General features: G+C 38.8%; 1 protein-coding gene and 1 pseudogene across 1 annotated transcript in view; one reads left to right on the top strand and one right to left on the bottom strand.

The window, feature by feature from the left end:
• The window catches only part of LOC114628925 (transmembrane 9 superfamily member 2-like), a 76351-nt gene that overhangs the window by 24228 nt on the left and 33086 nt on the right, over window positions 1–19037 (bottom strand). The window contains exons 13-15 of the mRNA XM_028776905.1: window positions 4922–5081; window positions 3827–3974; window positions 30–142 (exon numbers count right to left, since the gene is read on the bottom strand). Of these exons, the coding sequence (XP_028632738.1) occupies window positions 30–142; window positions 3827–3974; window positions 4922–5081 (421 nt within the window). The remainder of the gene's footprint in view (window positions 1–29; window positions 143–3826; window positions 3975–4921; window positions 5082–19037) is intronic.
• On the top strand, window positions 10830–11382 carry LOC114628948 (annotated as a pseudogene).

The following is a 19037-nucleotide window of genomic DNA, read 5'->3' as shown; positions in this document are numbered from 1 at the left end:
ATTTAGGAATATTAATATTATGTCTTTACCTCAGCACACAGTCGAAAATAGCATAGCAGAACTGTAACTTCTGAACAGGAAATCATAAGAATTAAGAAGAGTAGGAGAAGGAAGGTGAACAGGTAGTACATATGAGGAGACCCAAAAGCAAGCACAAGATTTAAAATTTTCAAAATTATATATTAAAAGATTAGTCCAAATCTATCCAAAAGACTATCAAACAATTCTCTAATATTTGCACCCCCCACACACACTTTCTCTTTCTAAGATAGGGTCTCTCTATATAACTCTGGATGTCCTGAAACTAGAACTCACTATGTAGACCAGGCTGTCCTCAAAAAGAGGCCTGCTGTCTCTGCCTCCCAAGTGCTGGGATTAAAGGCCTGTGCCACCACAGCTAGCTAGCCTTTATTCAAACTCTTCATTCCAAACCTCCGTCCAACCATATAGTACTGATAGCAATGTCTTACTAACATAGTTGCAGATTTGGGCTCCATCTTCTCTAGATACAAGTGTAGCCATTTACCCATGTTTATTTCTCTGTCTACATAATCAAGTTCTCACTTGGGACGCATCAATACTTCTACACACATTTAAAAATATACTTTATTTTTAGAAAGGAAATGTTGTAAATGTCAAAAATATCAATAGATACATTATATACCAGAAAATTACATAATCAAATATGTCTTTGCCTTTGAAGCTCTAAAGACATGTGACCTCTCCAACTATGCCTTCATTGTGTGGCACACAGAATTCTACTAATTAATCCTTCAAACATGTGTCTGTTAAAAATATGTATGTGGGCTGTATTTAGGTCAAACTAAAAGAACTAAGTGACTACCTTTATTATTGTAAAGCTGAGCTGATTATATTGGAAAGAATTACAAATTTCTCAAAGCCGTCTGAAGCCAAGTATAAGCCTGTAATCTCAGCTACTCAGAAAGCTAAAACATGAAGATCACAAATTCAAGCCCAGTTTATGTAACTTAGTGTGACTGTTTCTAAAATAAAATGTAAAAAGAGTGCTAGGGCTAAGTCAGTGATGAAGCAACTGCTTTGAACACATGAGGCACTAGTTCCAGTCCCCAGAACAATTAAATTAATTATGATTAATTTTTAAAGCCATTCGAGAATACAGAGAAAACCATAAATTACTACTCCATTTTTAAGTATAAATTGAAATTTATATTTGGGTATGAGGATAGGTATCAGGGTTATAGAGAAATGTTCTATAATTAATAAACATGTACAAGTTATATACACCCCCTTATCAGAGTAGAAAAAACTTACTCTCATTTTGACACTTTTTTTGACAGACTTCTGAAATTAAACTTGGGCCCTTAAAAATGGTAAGCAGGCACTTTCCCATGGAACTACATAATCAATCTGATAGTACCAAGATTTTATTGTTTTCCTTTCAAACCAATTTTGCCACAATACTAGCTAAAAAAAAAAAAAAAAAAAAAATAATTCTTAATGGGCACGACTAAATCTGATTTTTGAGGCCTTAAAAGATTTGTTTGAGCCAGGCCTGGTAGCACATACTTTTAATCCCAGGATTTAGAAGGCAGAGACAGGAGGATCTCTTGAGTTTGAGGCAGCCTGGTCTACAGAGCTAGTTCCAGGACAGGTTTGTTTGAAAGACTGTGCTACAAAAGTAGTATAAAAAACAACACAGCTACTGCATTTTACTTCCTTTTTAAAGCTAACCTTTTTTTTCAAAAAAAAAAAAAAAGGTGTGTGTGTGTATGTGTGTGTGTGTGTGTGTGTGTGCAGACCAAAAGAGGCTCATATATCCACTGTATCTAGACTTACAGGCAATTGTCAGACTTCGAGCCAGGAACAAAATTCAGGACTGGGAGCAACAAGCACTCTCAAACTCTGTCACTCTAGTACCTGCTTTTTACTTCCTATCACCTTTTTCCATCTCCAAAATAGTTTACACATAAAAACCTTATCTTAGGAAGGAAGGAAGGACAGAAGGGAGGGAGGGAGGGAGGGAGGGAGGGAGGGAGGGAGGGAGGGAGGGAAACAGAGAAAATGAAAAAAAAAGGGGAGATAGATAACAAATGAAAGAGTTCTCACAATGCTAAGGCAGTAAAGCTCTTAATACATATTATTGGAGGCAGGATCTTGTGTATAGCCCAGGCTAGACTTAGAACTCAATTTCTTCTTGCCTCAGCCTCAAGAATTGTTGCAACGGCAGAGATTATAGGCATTGCCATTACACAGAGCTGGCCTTTCTTCTTTCCAGTGTTGGGATAGAACCCAGAGCCTTGTACATCCTAAGCAAGCACTCTACCACCAAGCTACACCCCCAGTTCAAGCTATCATGCTTTTAAACAGAAAGTACAATTACTTATTTTACAAACACATATAACCATCACATTCTTGTAATTCTCAGAGCACGACAGATTAAAAAGAGCAAATTAAAAGGTACAAGGAGTAGGCATTCTGATATCAGAAATGGCTGACAGGAAAAAAACCAGAAAAGAACCACTTCCAGCTCAGTATATAGGAAAACTCAAAGCTGGTGAAGCCAATAGTCTTCATATTAATTTTCTAAGAGGGATTTGAAATAAAACCTCCCTTGTTAGGCCAATGCAAACATAAAAATCAGAAGGCTCCTTTTCCATATCTAGTTACCTCTCAGTCAAGAGTTTTCATACTCCTGACCCCACAACAAGTTCAGTTAGAGATCAGCTTCTCTAAGTCATTTTGGTGTGTGGGTATATGCATGCCACTTCGCATGCACAGAGGTCAGAGAATAATTTGTGGGAATCAATTCATTCCTTCCACAGTGTAAATTCCAGGGATCAAATTCCGGTGGTCAGGCTTGGCAGCAATTCCCTCACTCCTGGGCCATCTTAATGATTTATTATTATTATTTTTATTTATGTCAATATCTGTATAAGTGTATTTTCTCTCTCTCCTTCTGTGTGTGTGTGTGTGCGTGTGCCTAAAGAAGACAGAAGTTTGTGTCATATCTACTGGAGCTGGAGTTACAGGAAATTGTGAGTCGCCTGACATGGGGCTGGAAACTGAATTTGAGTCCTCTACAAGAGCAGGAAGTAGTACTCTTAACTGCTGACTCATCATTCCAGCCCCACCCTGATTATTAATTTTTTAAATTAAGTATGTATAAGAAATCCCATTAGAGTCATGTTAAAAAGTTGTAAATTGGGCTGGAGAGATGGCTCAGTGGTTAAGAGCACTGACTGCACTTCCAGAGGTCCTGAGTTCAAATCCCAGCAACCACATGGTGGCTCACAACCATCTGTAATGAGATCTGATGCCCTCTTCTGGTGTGTCTGAAGACAGCTACAGTGTATTCATATATAATAAATAAATAAATCTAAAAAAAAAAAAAGTTGTAAATTAAATCTATTCCCTAGGAAATTACCCTAAGTCAAACTCCTATATCCTGAAGAAAGTAAAGGTAGATGAAGTATTATGCCAGAATTTAACCTTTGAAATACAGAAAGCTACTCAATAAAACTAAGACTTGGAGGGTTAGGGATGTAAATCAGTGGCGAGGATCATAATTAGCATAAACAAAGGCCTATGTTAAATCCTACCAACACAAAATTTCTAGTCTCTATAAAATATTTATATTACTACAAAGTAAAGTCATTCATTCTAATAGGCTTTTTGAACATTAGAACTGACTCTTATCTTATTTTAATTTTATTTTGGTACACATTACCCATCTTCCTTGATTTTGTCTTTGAACATTATATACAAGTACTGAAGTATTATAAATATGCACTGTTATTAGGCATTAAAATAAATGAGTTTATTAAGATGCAATGTAATACTCACCAAATACGGTTTAGAATGTAAGAAAGTTGCAGAAAAATACAGCCAAAGGGTAAAAGACTACCAAGTATAATGGTAATAGTTGATTTTGTAAAGAAAGTCCTCTGGGAACTCACATGAGGGGCCTTTTCTGTATGAACTGGAAACTCAAACTGTTTAAAAATAAAAATAAGAGTGAATGAAGCAAATAAATTCACAGTCATAATTGCAATACACTTCAGAATCTGGAATTTGAATATAAAAGCATAAAAAGTAACAGGTAAAATAAAAATAATTTTAGACTATATTTTCCTTAATAAAACAAATATTATCATTTGAAGTCAGGTGTGGTGATTTACAAACAGGCATGTGCCACCAAACTCCATTTTTGCCAGGGACTGAACCCAGGATTCCTGCGTAGTAGCCAAGTGCTCTATTAATTCATCTACATCTGCAGTCCTAAGTATTTGCCTTTCCAAATACATTTCAAAGGACTTATTTGATAAGATTTACTTGTGACTATACTAACATTAAGTAGTCATGTTTAAAACTTCTCTCCAGTTTTACCTAAGAATTTGTCTTTTAGATGAATTTATCAATGAATTTGCCAATATTTTTATTCTGCTTTCTATAGAACTCCATCTCCATTTTCATCATTTTTTAAACTTTCTACCTGCAATCTCAAACTAGTTTTGTCCAGTCCTCTTGTAGAGTGGCCTGGGTTACTGTTTTGTAGCATCCTGTTCCTTTCTTCCTCTCTATGTAGAATTAAGCTAACTTCAGACAGTAACTGAACATCCCATTTGTGACTGTCTCTTTGCTCTCTTCTCCCACTACACAAACATTTGTTTTCTAAGGTAGTTGATGTCAGTTTTCTTATACTGTGCCCTTTTAATTTTGTCTATCAGAGATTAAAAGAAATATAAATACTCTATAATGTGGGAAATATATTACACGGTATCTCTTAACATGCTACTGTCTTTTACTTATTTTTATACCATCAATTCAAAAAATGATTATAATGTTGTTTTCAGTGATATTTTTGTACTTATATAACACATGCACAGTAAGGTATTTCAGGCATCACTCAAAAGTCAAAAGCTGTATTCTGAAAGTTTACCTCTTCCTTTTTCCCAAAGTACACTCCCAAAAATGTCAGTGGTGTTGAAACTCCAAAGCACAATGCAAAGAGACTTGCCAGTTTACAAAAGGAGACAGCAGCTGATGAACCTTCCATCCAAAGAATTAGATTCATAATGAAGATATCAGTAAAGACAATTCTGAAGGAGAGGATGGAGAATATCATCATACAACTTACTTCCAGGAAAACATCATAAACATATTTAATGCAAATATCAGAATGTTCTTTTGATGGGATGTATTTGTATTATATATTACAAATAATATAATTTGTATATTATTACATCACAATATACAAATGGGTCCTTGAACTGAGGCTTAAACATGTGATCATGTAACAGCAATCTGTTATAGAATATGATTTACAAATCCTCTCATCTTTGCATCTCCAAAATCTAGCAGAAATTAAATAAGGCATAGATTAATATACTAATAGACAATATTAATGAACCCAAATAATAAACAATGTATACAGACAGCATATTTTTGGAACCTAGACTGAAATACGCTGCATGATGTACTCAAAACCAGCAGATTAACTGCTAAGTGTACTAGCTACATTACCAGGCAATACTCATTGTGTCTCTACTTGTTCCAGATAAATTACTGTACTGATAAAATTAAGTGTCAGAGTGGGGATGGGTATGATTGTTTTAGAATACATAAAGACCAGGTTGAAAAATGTAGATAGAGACTAACCTATGGAAGTCTCTGAATGTTAAGGAAAATTGTCTTTATCCTATCAAAATCAAGGATGAATTAAAGAGGTATTCACCCTGTTTGGGGCCCTTCCTACTTTCAAGAGTTCCTCCTCACTTTTCTTTAATCTATGTTTGCCCTGCCCAAAAATAAAAATAAAAACTCAACTGAAGAGATTTAAAACTCCAATTTGTTAAAATTAAATGTGATTTCTTACAAAGATTAACATATAGCCTAGTGGGGGGATTAACCTATAGGAAAGGTGGCAAAAGAAGGAGACAAAAATAGAATGTACCTAATGTGGTAGTTAAAGCACAAAGGAATTGCCATGAAAGAGAGAAAGCTCTAATTAACAAGAGTCTGACCAAAGACAGAGTGTCGAACTCATGCACTGGATCTGCTTCTTTTCAAAACCCCGATGACATTACATTCCAGTAAAGGGATTATAAAAGGTCATAACTGCAAAAGTGTGGACGATAAAGAAAAGAAAAACTCTGGAAAAAATTTTAGCTCTAGAAAACAGTAACTACGTCAATATATCTGAGAAACCTGCCTTCCAACCTCTCAGCAGGGGAAATTTGAGGCAACTAAATTTATATTGAGAACTCCAAAAAGGCCAAATAATGTTGAGAGGCCAAGTCCTTCTCTATAAAAAGAGACTTATGAAAGTTAGTTTAAGAAGCTAAGAAACCTACAGATTCCCTTCGCTACTAGTCACATGCCAATAATGTCCCTTTACCCACCTCAGCAGAAGACTGAAGGGTCTACTCCCTCGAGAAGGAACAGCCTTCAAACTTAGGAGAATGATTATAAAAATCTATCACATGCATCCTTGGAGCAATTAGCAGAGATATTACAACCATAAAACAAGAAGCAGAAATTTTAAGGACTTTTGAGGTAATAAAAGAGCTCTTGGGAGTTAAAAATATGACAGGAGGAATTAAAACCTCAATAAAATGGTTGAGAGAGAGAAAGAGAGCGAATAAAATGTCTTAAAAAGCAGTACAACAGAACAGCAGAATAGGTGACAAGAGGCAAAAACAAGGATGAGAAAGTAGATGAGTAATGCAGACAAGAAAAGCTAAGAATTATGGGAGAGATGAGAGTTCTTTATTAATATCTTTTTAAGATACTAAGAACTTTGATAACAATTGGACAACTGAGAAGGGCAGAGGTATGGACTAGTGAGATGGTTCAGTGGGCAAAGGTATTTGCTATGAAAGTTTCATGATTTGAGTCCAATCTCTCAAGTCCATATAGTAGGAGAGAAACAATCCTCAAAGATGCCTTGTGACCTCTATACATGTACTGTGTCACGTCACACACACACACCACCATCACCACAAGATACACATATTACACACACAATAATTACCAGTTTATTTTTAAAGAGACAGAGTTGGGATTTTAAAGTCTGATTTGCTTTTTAGGAGCAACCTTCCCCCATTCAACTCCTCTATTAAAATGCCTCCATATGAGGTACAAGGACAGATTCTGATGTCAAAGACAGCATTAACATGGCAGAATCATGTGCCTGTCTCAGTCAGTCATGTAATCAGTGTACCTAGCTGCAAATCTGAATAATGTCTTTTTTAAGAAATCCATAAACATTTCTGCTTCTAACGATCATCTTGATCAAGTTCATGACAGATTTTTTTGTTTGTTTGTTTGTGACAGGGTTTCTCTTTGTAGCCTTGTCCTGGAACTGCCTTTTAGAGCAAGCTGGCCTCCAATTTAGAGATCCACCTACCACTGCCTCCCGAGTGTTAGGATTAAAGTCATGCCCTACCACACCAGTCTCCTAACAGACTCTTTCTATGGACTTTGTTTACAATGAATATCAACCTTTGAAAAACATCTCTATTATAAGGTATCTATCCCAGAACTCTCCCCAAATCACATCTACCATGAGAGAAAGGGGAAGTAGCCACCCCATGAGACACACCAGGTTCGACACTGGTTCTACTTTTCAAGAATAATTATTTCATTGTCAGTTCCTGCAAGGCACATTCCAAAACCAGGGTTCTGATGGTGCTTTCATACTTTCTGTCTCTTTTTGATGCCTAATGCAGAGGCTGGATACTTTTCTTCTTTGATTATAAGTCATTTGGTCACTTTTAAACTAATTTCCACTATTTGTGCTTTATTTATACTTCACTTCCCCCTTTTGTCTTTTTGGTCTTTTCTAGCAACACCCTTTTCAGTAGGTTTAAATATTCTTCTGTAAATAAAGCTTCAATTCTTTCAAACAATAACAAAACCCCGCTGCCTCATGTCTTTAAAATGTTTTGTACCTTAAAGGAAGCTTGATTTTTGATGATTTAACCACATTCCTCACAACAATATTAATATCTCTGTTAGAATGAATTTGTTTAACCATAATATTCCTTTGCCAAATTTCCTATTTTTGAGATTAATTTCAGCTTCTCACTTGACAAGTCATAATCTTCCTTCTTAGACATAAACTCAATTAACCCATCCCAACAATTTTCCTTTGGAAGTATGTCCCAGAATGTTAATGTGGAAGTTTAACAAATCAAGAACTGTTCTGCAATGTCATGCTTTTCACTCTGAAAATTTCTTTGCATGTCAACCTATTATTTCTAGACTTTGTAATAGCATGAGAAACAAAAAAACTGGAGTTGAACTTGGGTCACCTGAGTCCATTTTCCACATGAAACATTTATTTACATATTCATCAAGCATCTGCTGAGTACTTACATGTTAGCCTCTGATGTTCAAAGAGAGAGAAACCAAAAAATTTTGCTTTGAAAAAGAGATACTGGTGATAGAGTCAGGCAAAGACAAATTACAATGCAACATTGGAATTTGCAGAACTGGAGCAGAATGCATGAAGAAACTTGGAGGTCAAAACATTTTATAGCTCATAAAACAATCAATCAGTTCATGTATTTGTCTAAACAATTCTGCAACATAGGCACTACAGGCAAGGAAATGGGCATTCAGAGAAGCCATGGGACTTAACCAAAGTCACTCAACCAATACTGAATATCACACCAAAGCTTTCTTCCAGTTTATTGTCTCAATATACAGCCATCAAAGCATGTTGCCTTTTCCTTGTCTATCACCTTGTGCCTTCTTTTGCAGTGCTAAGGTTTAACCCAGGAGCTTGTATATATGCTAGTCAATCACTCTTTCACCACTGACTTATACTCATAGTCTAGTATTTATCACATTTAGGGTTACATAGAGGAAAGGTTCTTACCTAATAATTTTATAATCTTTAATTTCTTTGGAAGGGCAAATATACATATATTGCCTTATTACATATAAATGTAAATCCACATCCATTTATAAACTGAGAAATTCTTTCAATTTAGGATTTTTATTTGATGTGCATTGATATATGCATGCCTGTGTGAAGCTGTCAGATGTCCTGGAGCAGGAGTTACAGACAGGTGTGAAGCAGGAATCGAACCCTGTTCCTATATAAAAGCAGCCAGTACTCTAAAGCACTAGCCATCTCTCCAGCCCCAGGTTGAGATTTTATCATCTGCATAAGATAGCCCATAGAGCACACGTGGTTTCTGAATTTAACAACTGCATCCTGTTTTCCAGTATTGTGTAAAAAACAGAAACTCTTATCTTTATTTCTCAACTAATACAATTGGCACAAAACTCATTAAAAACAAAAAATCAAACAAAATCCTGAAGCTTCTATAGTAAAATACAGAGGGAAATGATTCAAGATTTATGAAGAATAGGACTCTAATAGCTCAGGAAACAGTAACAGGACTAAGTAAGTAGAGTTACATGAAATTAAAATTGTAGCTGATTAGTATGTTAAATGTAATCTAATGTCATGACTTAAAGAGAGAATATGTCAATAGTAGAGAAGTAACAATAAGATAACATTTTGAAGAGGAGGAGAGAAAGGAAACAAGAAGCAAGGCCTTAACTAAGAGGCAGGTTAATATTTGGTCATCAAGAGGCAAAGAAGGAGTCGGGCAGTGATGGTACACGCCTTTAATCCCAGCATTTGGGAGGCAGAGGCAGGCGGATTTCTGAGTTCGAGGCCAGCCTAGTCTACAGAGTGATTTCCAGGACAGCCAGGGCTATACAGAGAAACACTGTCTCAAAAAAACAAAAAACAAAAACAAAAACAAACAAACAAACAAAAAGAGGCAAAGAAGGGAGTTAACTTACAAGATGGGGCTGTTTCTCAGAGGTAGATTTTTTGCCTAGCATACACAAGTGCTTCAGTTACATTCTCAGCATAAACAAAACAAAACTGTTTTTCTGGAGAGAGATAAAACCTGCACATACTAAAGGGAATGGAACACAAAAATGGAAATGCAGGGTTGGCATAATGGCTTGGTGGTTAAGAGCACTGGCTGCTCTTCCAGAGGACCTGGGTTTGATTGACAGCTAACAATTAGCTAGAACTCCGGTTCCAAGGTCTCTGACACCCTCTTCTGGCCTCATTTGTCTTCCCTACCCAAGTGTTTCTGTTCTTTTTCTTTGATGTATGTAGGTGACCAGATATTAACTGCCCTCTTAGCTAAGGTCACAAAATTGCTTGGTGAGGGAAGAAAAGTGAGACAGGAGCACAGAAGGTGGGGAAGGAAAAGAACAAATGGGAGCTCAAACATATTTTTAAAGAAATAAACTAAAAACCTAACATAAAATGGTATTTGGCAAAACATAACTCATAATTAATATAAAATCTGGGACAATTTAATGATTACATATGTAAAAAAGTAGCACTGATATAGTGACTTTTGAATAATACTACTTGGGCCTGAATTCTGCACATGCTTTTGTGGATGGTCCTACATCCACACACATACATTTAACACAAAATGTAATCAGTAGTATATTAAGAAAAAGAGAAGATATAACCTTGGGAGGGTAATGCGGAAGATCTGGAAGATGTTGGAAGAGGGAAAGGAAAGGATTCCACCAAAATACAGTGTATCCTGTATCAAATTCTTAATAGCTAAATAAAATAAAATTTTTAATTATTTGTTTGGGGAGATGCAGAGATGATTAGCAGTTAAGAGTGTTTTGATTCAATTCCCATCAAAATTCCAACACAATTTTTTTTACAGATATTAAAAGAACAATTTTCAGTTCAATTCCCATCAAAATTCCAACACAAGCTTTTTACAGATATTAAAAGAACAATTTTCGCTCTTTCTGTAAGTAGTGAAAGGTGACTCGTCAAGATGGTTCGCTACTCTCTTGACCCAGAAAATCCCATAAAATCTTGTAAATCACGAGGTTCAAACCTTCGTGTTCACTTTAAGAACACCCGGGAAACTGCCCAGGCCATCAAGGGCATGCACATCCACAAAGCTACCAAGTACCTGAAGGATGTCACTTTAAAAAAACAATGTGTGCCATTCCGTCGGTATAATGGTGGAGTTTGTAGGTGCGCCCAGGCCAAACAATGGGGCTGGACACAGGGACGGTGGCCAAAGAAGAGTGCAGAGTTTCTGCTGCACATGCTTAAAAACGCAGAGTAATGCTGAACTTAAGGGTTTCGACGTAGATTCTCTAGTCATTGAACACATCCAAGTGAACAAGGCACCTGAGATGCGCCGATGAACTTACAGAGCTCATGGCCGGATTAACCCATACATGAGCTCCCCCTGCCACATTGAGGTGATCCTCACTGAGAAGGAACAGATTGTTCCAAAGCCAGAAGAGGAGGCTGCACAGAAGAAAAAGATATCCCAGAAGAAACTGAAGAAACAGAAGCTCATGGCACGGGAATAAATTCAGCATAAAATAAATGCAGATTTAAAAAAAGAACAATTTTCAACTTCATATGGAAAAACTATAACAACAACAACAAAAATCAGGACAGCCAAAAGAATTCTGAACAATAAAAGAGCTTCTGGAGGAATCACCATCCCTGACCTAAAGCTGTACTACAGAGCAATAGTGATAAAAACTACCTGGTATTGGTACAGAGACAGGCAGGAAGATCAATGGAATAGAATTGAAGACCCAGAAATGAACCCACACTCCTATGGTCACTTGATCTTTGACAAAGGAGCTAAAACTGTCCAGTGGAAAAAGGACAGCATTTTCAACAAATGGTGCCGGTTCAACTGGAGGACAACATGTAGAAGAATGCAAATTAATCCATCTTTATCACCCTGCATAAAACTCAAGGCCAAATGGTTCAAAGACCTCAACATAAAACCAGATACACTGAATCTAATAGAAGAGAAAGTGGGAAAGAGCCTCAAACACAGGGGAAAATTTCCTGAACTGAATACCAATGGCTCAGGATCTAAGATCAAAAACTGATAAATAGGGCTACTTGAAACTGAAAATCTAGCTTGCCTTTAATCCCAGCACTTGGGAGGCAGAGGCAAGTGGATTTCTGAGTTCGAGGCCAGCCTGGTCTACAGAATGAGCTCCAGGACAGCAAGGACTACACAGAGAAACCCTGTCATGAAAAATCAAAAAAAGAAAAAAGAAAAAAGAAACTGAAAATCTTCTGTAAGGCAAAGGACACTGTTAATAGGACAAAACTACAACCAACACATTGGGAAAAGATCTTTACTAACCCTATATCTTTTTTTTAAATTTTATCACTCTCTTGTCTTTATATTTTTCAGAATTCAAAAATATAACAAAGTTACAAGTAGGAATCTGGAATGATCTAAGTGGGAAATTATTAAAAACAATAATAAAGAAAAATAAACCAATTCACAAGGCCAGACAGAGCTCACAGGCCACTAACATCCAAGCATTTGGAAAATGAATTATATATACAGTTAGACACTCTGAGACCTGTATTGCATGCTCTGACTGAAGCTCAGATCTTACTGACCTGTTACTCTAATATGGAATTTCACCCACACACTGTATCTTATGTTATCTGCTATCTGGCAGTGCGGGAAGGCAAGGTACCAGAATGTAAAGGATGTAGCTTCTAGAAGCATTTATGTACCAATTAACATAAAGTCCAAGCAAGAAAATATAGAAAAAAATACGTTTAGATTGGTTTCTTTTTCATGATATACTACTTGTTCGGTTAATATCCACAATATATAAAGAACTCAAGACGTCAGACTCCAAAAAACCAAATAACCTAATTTAAAATTGGGGTACAGGTCTGATGAAAGGGGAGTAGAGGTGACAGAGAATGGAGGTCCTCCTGGTATACCAGGCTGCTCAGAGAAGGTTGGCTTGGCCCAGAAGGCTCAGAGAGCAGGGAAGATAGGTGAGGAAATGGAAACTTACCTATATGGTTCAGGATCCACAGGTCTGATGAAGGTGGGGGAAGAAGTGGCTGAAAATGGAGGCCCAGAGAGGATAGCAGGGTGCTCAGAGCAGCTTGGCTTGGCCCAGAGGACTCAGTGAGCAGGGAAGATAGAGCCTCTGAGAGGCTCCAAGGTCATAAGAGGCTATATAAGGAGGGAATTGGGAAGGAGAGGGGATGGGGAGATTCAGGATCAGGTGTGTGGAGAGACAGGAGAAGTGGCCAGCCAGATGGCCATGAGAATGAATGGAAATCTGCTACTGACAGGGGTGGGAAGTGTGGAACACCTCCAGAACAAGGCAAAGACCTGGGATAGGAGACGCACAGAAAAATCAATGGGTGTGACCTTAGCTGTGACTCACAGCAGTGGGGATATGGAACCTGAAGAGGCCACCTCTTGTAGCCAGGTAGGAACCAAAGTGGAGCAACAGAGACACCAACTCACACACAAAACTTTCAACCTAAAATTTATCCTGTCTACAAAACATGCAGGCATGGGGAATGGAGCACTGTCTGAGGGAATGGCCAACCAATAATCAGCCCAACTCAAGACCCATTCCATGGTCAAGCACCAATCCCTGACACTATTAATGATACTATTATGCTTGCAGACAGGAGTAAGCTGTCCTTCAGAGGCTCCACCCAGCAGCTGACTCAGACAGATGCAAACATCCACAGCCAAACAGTAGATGTAGCTTGGGGATTCTTTTTTATTATTATTAATCATTTTATTCATTTACACTTCAAATGATATCCCCCTTCATGGTTTCCCCTCCACCAACCCCCCCATCCCATTCTCCCTCCCTCTCCCTCCCCCTCCCCTTTGCCTCTATGAGGGTGTTCCTCCACCAATAGAGATACTTACAGCCAACCATTGGGCTTGGGGACTCCTATAGAAGAATAAGAGGAAGGACTGTAGGAACTCCACAGGAAGACCATCAACTAACCTGGACCCTTGGGGCTCTGAGATTGAACTGTCAACCAAAGAATGTACATTGGCTGGACCTAGGCCTGTCCAAATATATGTAGCAGATGTGCAGCTCGGTCTTCATATGGGTCCTGAACAACTGGAGCAGGGGCTATCCCAAAAGCTGTTGCCTGTACATGGGATGTGTTCTTCTAGCTGAGCTGCCTTGTCTGGCCTCAGTGGTCGAGGAAGCACCTAGCCTCACAGATACTTGAAGTGCCAGGGTGTGGGGGGGTTAACAGGGGGCTCCACCCACTCAGAGGAGAAGGGGAAGAGGACAGGGAATGGATTGTCGGAGGGTGTGACTGGAAGGGAGGCAGTGAGCCGGATGTAAAGTAAGTAAGTAAAATTTAAAAAATGGAATACAGAGCTCAACAGAGAATTCTCAACAGAGGAATCTCAAATTAAAGAAATGTTCAATATCCTTAGTCATCAGGGAAAGGCAAATCAAAATGACCCTAACATTCCACCATTCACCAGTCAGAATGGCTAAGATTAAAAACGGCATGCTGGCAAGAATGTGGAGAAAGAGGAACACTCCTCCATTGCTGGTGGGATTGCAAACTGGTATAACCACTCTGGAAATCAATCTGGCAGTTTCTCAGAAAATGGAAATAGGTCTACCTGAAGACTCAGCTATACCACTCCTGGGCATATACCCAAAAGATGCTCCAACATACCACAAGGATACATGCTTCACTATGTTCATAGCAGCCTTATTCATGATAGCTAGAAACTAGAAACAACCCAGATGTCCCTCAATCAAAGAATGGATACAGAAAATGTGGTTCATTTGCACAATGGAATACTATTCAGCTATTAAGAATAAGGACATCATTGATTTTGCAGGCAAATGGATGGAACTAGAAAATATCTCCTAAGTGAGATAACCAAGACCCAAAAGGACAGGCATGGTATGTACTCACTGATAAGTGGATATTAGCCAAAAAGTAGAGAATACCCATGATACACCACCCCGACTTTAAGAGGTTAAACAAGAAGGAAGGCCCAAGTGAGGATGATCCAATCCTACTTAGAAGGGGAACATAATAAACATAGGAAGCAGAGGGAGGGAGGGATAGGGGTGAGAGGGGAAAGGGGAGGGCAAAGGGGGGCAGGATCGGGTATGGGGGAGACAGGAAAGAGACCTCGAGGGCCAGAAAAATGAATGGAAATACGCAGATGCAGGGTGTATGGGGTAAGTGGAAATTCTAGAAAGTTCCAGAGACCTGGGACAGGGTAGGGTCTCAAGACTCAATATGGATAACTTTAGTCAAAATGCTCAACATTGAGAGGATGGAACCTGAAGAGACCACGTCTAGTAGTCAGACAGGACCTCCACTGGAGGGATGGGGACACCAAGCTACCTACAAATCTTTTGGCCCAAAATTGCTCCTGTCTACAAGAAATACAGGAACAAAAATGGAGCAGAGACTGAAGGAAAGGCAGTCCAGTGACAGGCCCAACTTGGGATCCATACCATGGTCAGACACCAAACTCTGACACTATTACTGATGCTATGCTGTGCTTGCAGACAGGAGCCTAGCATGGCTGTCCTCTGAGTAGCTCTACCAGCAGCTGACTGAGACAGATGCACTCACAGCCAAGCATTGGACAGAGGTTGGGGATCCCTATGGAAGAGTTAAGGGGAAGACTGAAGAAACTGAAGAGGATCACATCTCCATAGGAAGAACACCACCACTCAGAGCTCCCAGAGCCTAAATCACCAACCAAATGAGCATACATGGGCTGGGCCATGGCCCCTGGCACATAGGTAGCAGAGGGCTACTTTGTCTGGCCTCAGTGGGAGAGGATGGGCCTAATCTTATAAAGATTTGATGCCCCAGGGTGGAGGGACACAGGGGGCGAGTACTTCCTCGAAGACAACTAGGGTAGGGTGGGGAGAAGAACTCTTTCAGGGGGTCTAGGACAGAGGGCAACATTCGGCATGTAAATAAATAACATAATTAACTAAATGTAACTGAATAAACAATAAAAAAGAGTGCTTCCTGAGCTAGATAGGGTGTAGCACACCTGTAAGCCCATCACTTGGTAGGTAGAGGCATAAAGATATTTGCAATTAACAGATTTACATCGTTAGTTCAGGACGAGCCAGGGGTATAGACACTATCTCATCAACAGTAAGAAACTCCAAATAAACCAGTCTGTACAGAGTGAGCACTAGGCCAGTACCCATGGTAAGACCTTGTCTCAGAAAGTAAACTAAAGGATCAATTAGATGACTCCTACAGTAAATTGGCTGCTGCACAAACCTGATGAACCAAGTTCGATCCCTGGATCCCACACTGGAAGGAAAAAAAAATGACTCCCAAATATTTTCCTTTGACCACCATGCTGTGACACAAAGTATACCCACACTTCCTCACACACAGGAGCACACATACACACACCATCATCAACATCATTTACATAACTGCACATGTGAGCTTGCATGTATATGCATGCATGAACATACATATAAATACTAGAAAATTTAAAGAAATAGAAAATAAAATGCACAAAAAGAATAGAAAAAAAGGAAGTGATTTGTGTTCTTAAGAGGACCCAAGTTTGGTTCCCATCATCCACATCCACCTGGCAGTTTAAAACTGCCTGTAACTCCAGCTTCAGGAGATCTGATGTTCTCTTCTGGCTGGTACAAATGCCAGCATACACATGTGGATACTAACACAGAAGCACACAGACACACATATAAAACAAAATTTTACAGAACTATTGCTTTTAGAATCTACACAAGTAGAGAGACCAGGAAAACAGGTACCAGAAAATCAATAGGCTGTCGGAAACCATGCAGGCAGTGAGAAATGTGAGAAAAAATACAATTCACACCACAGAATCGATAAAAGGGTCAGAAAATGATAGCAGCAGGTATTCTATGAGGAACAGCAAGAGGTGGGAAGTGACTAAAGAAAGAGAATTTTTGTGATGGCTTTTTGAGGTGTAGATACTTCTATCACCTCCCTCCCTCCCAGCAGATATCTGGAGGCTTCTCTGGGCTGCAGAATACCAGGCACAGCAAAGAAACTGACTACTACACTCAAAAATATTTAAATATCCAATGCACACTAAACCCTGCATGCATAGACACCCCCCATCTCTTAGAAAGCTAACCATCAGATAATAACTCCTCATACAGGAGACTGGAAAATACTTCTCTTGGAAAAGTGATCAAACACTTAAATCCTAAAGATAATAAATGTCCTAAGAGGTTTCCAGAAAAAGAAATAAAGCAGAGAATGTTAGAAGCAAGATTCTAATTGGCCTCCTCTGGTCTCTCCACACATACAAACACATACTACACCTGCCCCCCGCCCCCAAACACAGTCAGTTTAGACACAACAAAAACTGGTGGAGTGTCTGGATAAACCTCCAGTAAAGCTCCGGGTCTCCATACATTTCTATATATTGATAGTTTTTATTATTTTATTCTCACACATTTTACGGGCTCTACCTTTGTAGCCCAGCATGGCCTAAAAGTTATATACAGCATGCTAGCCTTAAACTTTGTGGGGGAGGGGGTCCTCCTGCTTTAGCCTCTCGAGTGCTAGGATTGTGCCATGGATCACTATGGCTGAATATTCCCACACTTTTAAGTATATGCACACATATGCATATAGCAATATTGTCAGACCTTTGAAGAAGACATGAAAAATAGAGACTAAAAACAATTTTCAAAATGGGAAAGTAAACTTGAAAGAAATGACATTATCCATCAAAAAAAAGAATATACATTAAAGTCACTAATATAATAAGAGAATGAATGAGATGGTATTGCATCCATATGACACAGACAAGATGTTCTGGTGTGTGTCTGTTAGAGAAATGTACCCTGTAGGCTGAGATGTTTCAACACTTGGTCCCCAGTCAGTGGTGATGCTTGGGGATTTTATAGCACCTTTACAAGGTATGGCCTGGCTAGAAGATGCATATCACTGGAGAAGGGTTTGGAAAATTCCAATTCCAGTTTATTCTCCCTCTGCTTTTGTGCTTGTGGTTGAGGGTGTGATCTCTCAGCTTCATGCTCTAGGCACTGGCCTCCATCCTTCCCCAACACTGTGGACTCTTGCTGTGGGACCATAAAGCCAAAGCAAAACCCTGTCCTTTATATAAGCTGTCTTGGTTATGGTGTTTATTACAGCAATAGAAAAGTAACAGAATATACATGCTAAGCAACTCCTGTGTTAGTAAACCACCTCTCTGTCCCTGGCAAGCTATGCTTCATAGGGACATTAAAGAAGAAGCCACACATGGTGACACACACAAGGAATTTCAGTACTTAAGAAACTGAAGACTGACTCAAGTTTAAGCCTGGCCAGGATTACACTGCAAGACCTTGTCTCAAAAACAAACAAAAAAAACTGAACAAATTAAAAATTCAATGATGATAAAGCAAAAGAAGCAGAAAAAAATTCAAAATCTAGAAAGTGGAATGAACGCTGGATGTGGTACTTCAAACCTCCATACTTGCAAGACAAAAGCAGGAATTGATACAAGCCAGAAGCCAATCTGATATACATAGTAAGTTCTAGGCCAGCCAGGGCCACATAGTAAGACCCTGTCTCAATGAAAACAAGACAAAACAAATTCAAATCAGCCTTGGGAAAGATCTCAACAGAAGAGCACCTGCCTTGCATATGCAAAGCTTTCAGTTTAATTTCCAGTGCTGCAAATAAATGAAAGTAATATAATTTATACAAAACAAAAAGCACATCTATAAAAGAAAACATTGATTCACAGGGCACATCCATGTTCACATTGTTTGCTATACAAAAGATAAGCACTGCACAAAATAGTTTTCAGAGAAATGGCTTATACACATTTAAAAATAACCTCTAAGAATGTGACAAGAAGGAAATCAAGTAGGTAATCCTGATCATTACACTGCTTGCCTAGCAAGCTCGAAGGCCCATTTGATCTCTAGCACTACTTAAGGCCAAATGCAGTATCAAATACTTGTAATCACAGACACACACTCACACACACACACACACACACGCACGCACAGGTGGGGGGAGAGGGACGGAGGGGGAGAGAGTCATTAAAGGACTGAATGAACTACTTTCACAGCCCCTACATAGCAGCAGCCCCACCTCCATATTGACTATAAATAAACCTACAACTGTCACTAATGATGCTGCAGTGACAAGGAGAGACAGGAAAAAATAA

This window comes from Grammomys surdaster, unplaced genomic scaffold (assembly GCF_004785775.1).
Source record: "Grammomys surdaster isolate TR1022 unplaced genomic scaffold, NIH_TR_1.0 274, whole genome shotgun sequence".
Taxonomy (NCBI): Eukaryota; Metazoa; Chordata; class Mammalia; order Rodentia; family Muridae; genus Grammomys; species Grammomys surdaster.
Note: the sequence above shows the minus strand (reverse complement) of the source record. Positions and strands in the feature narration are given on the sequence as shown.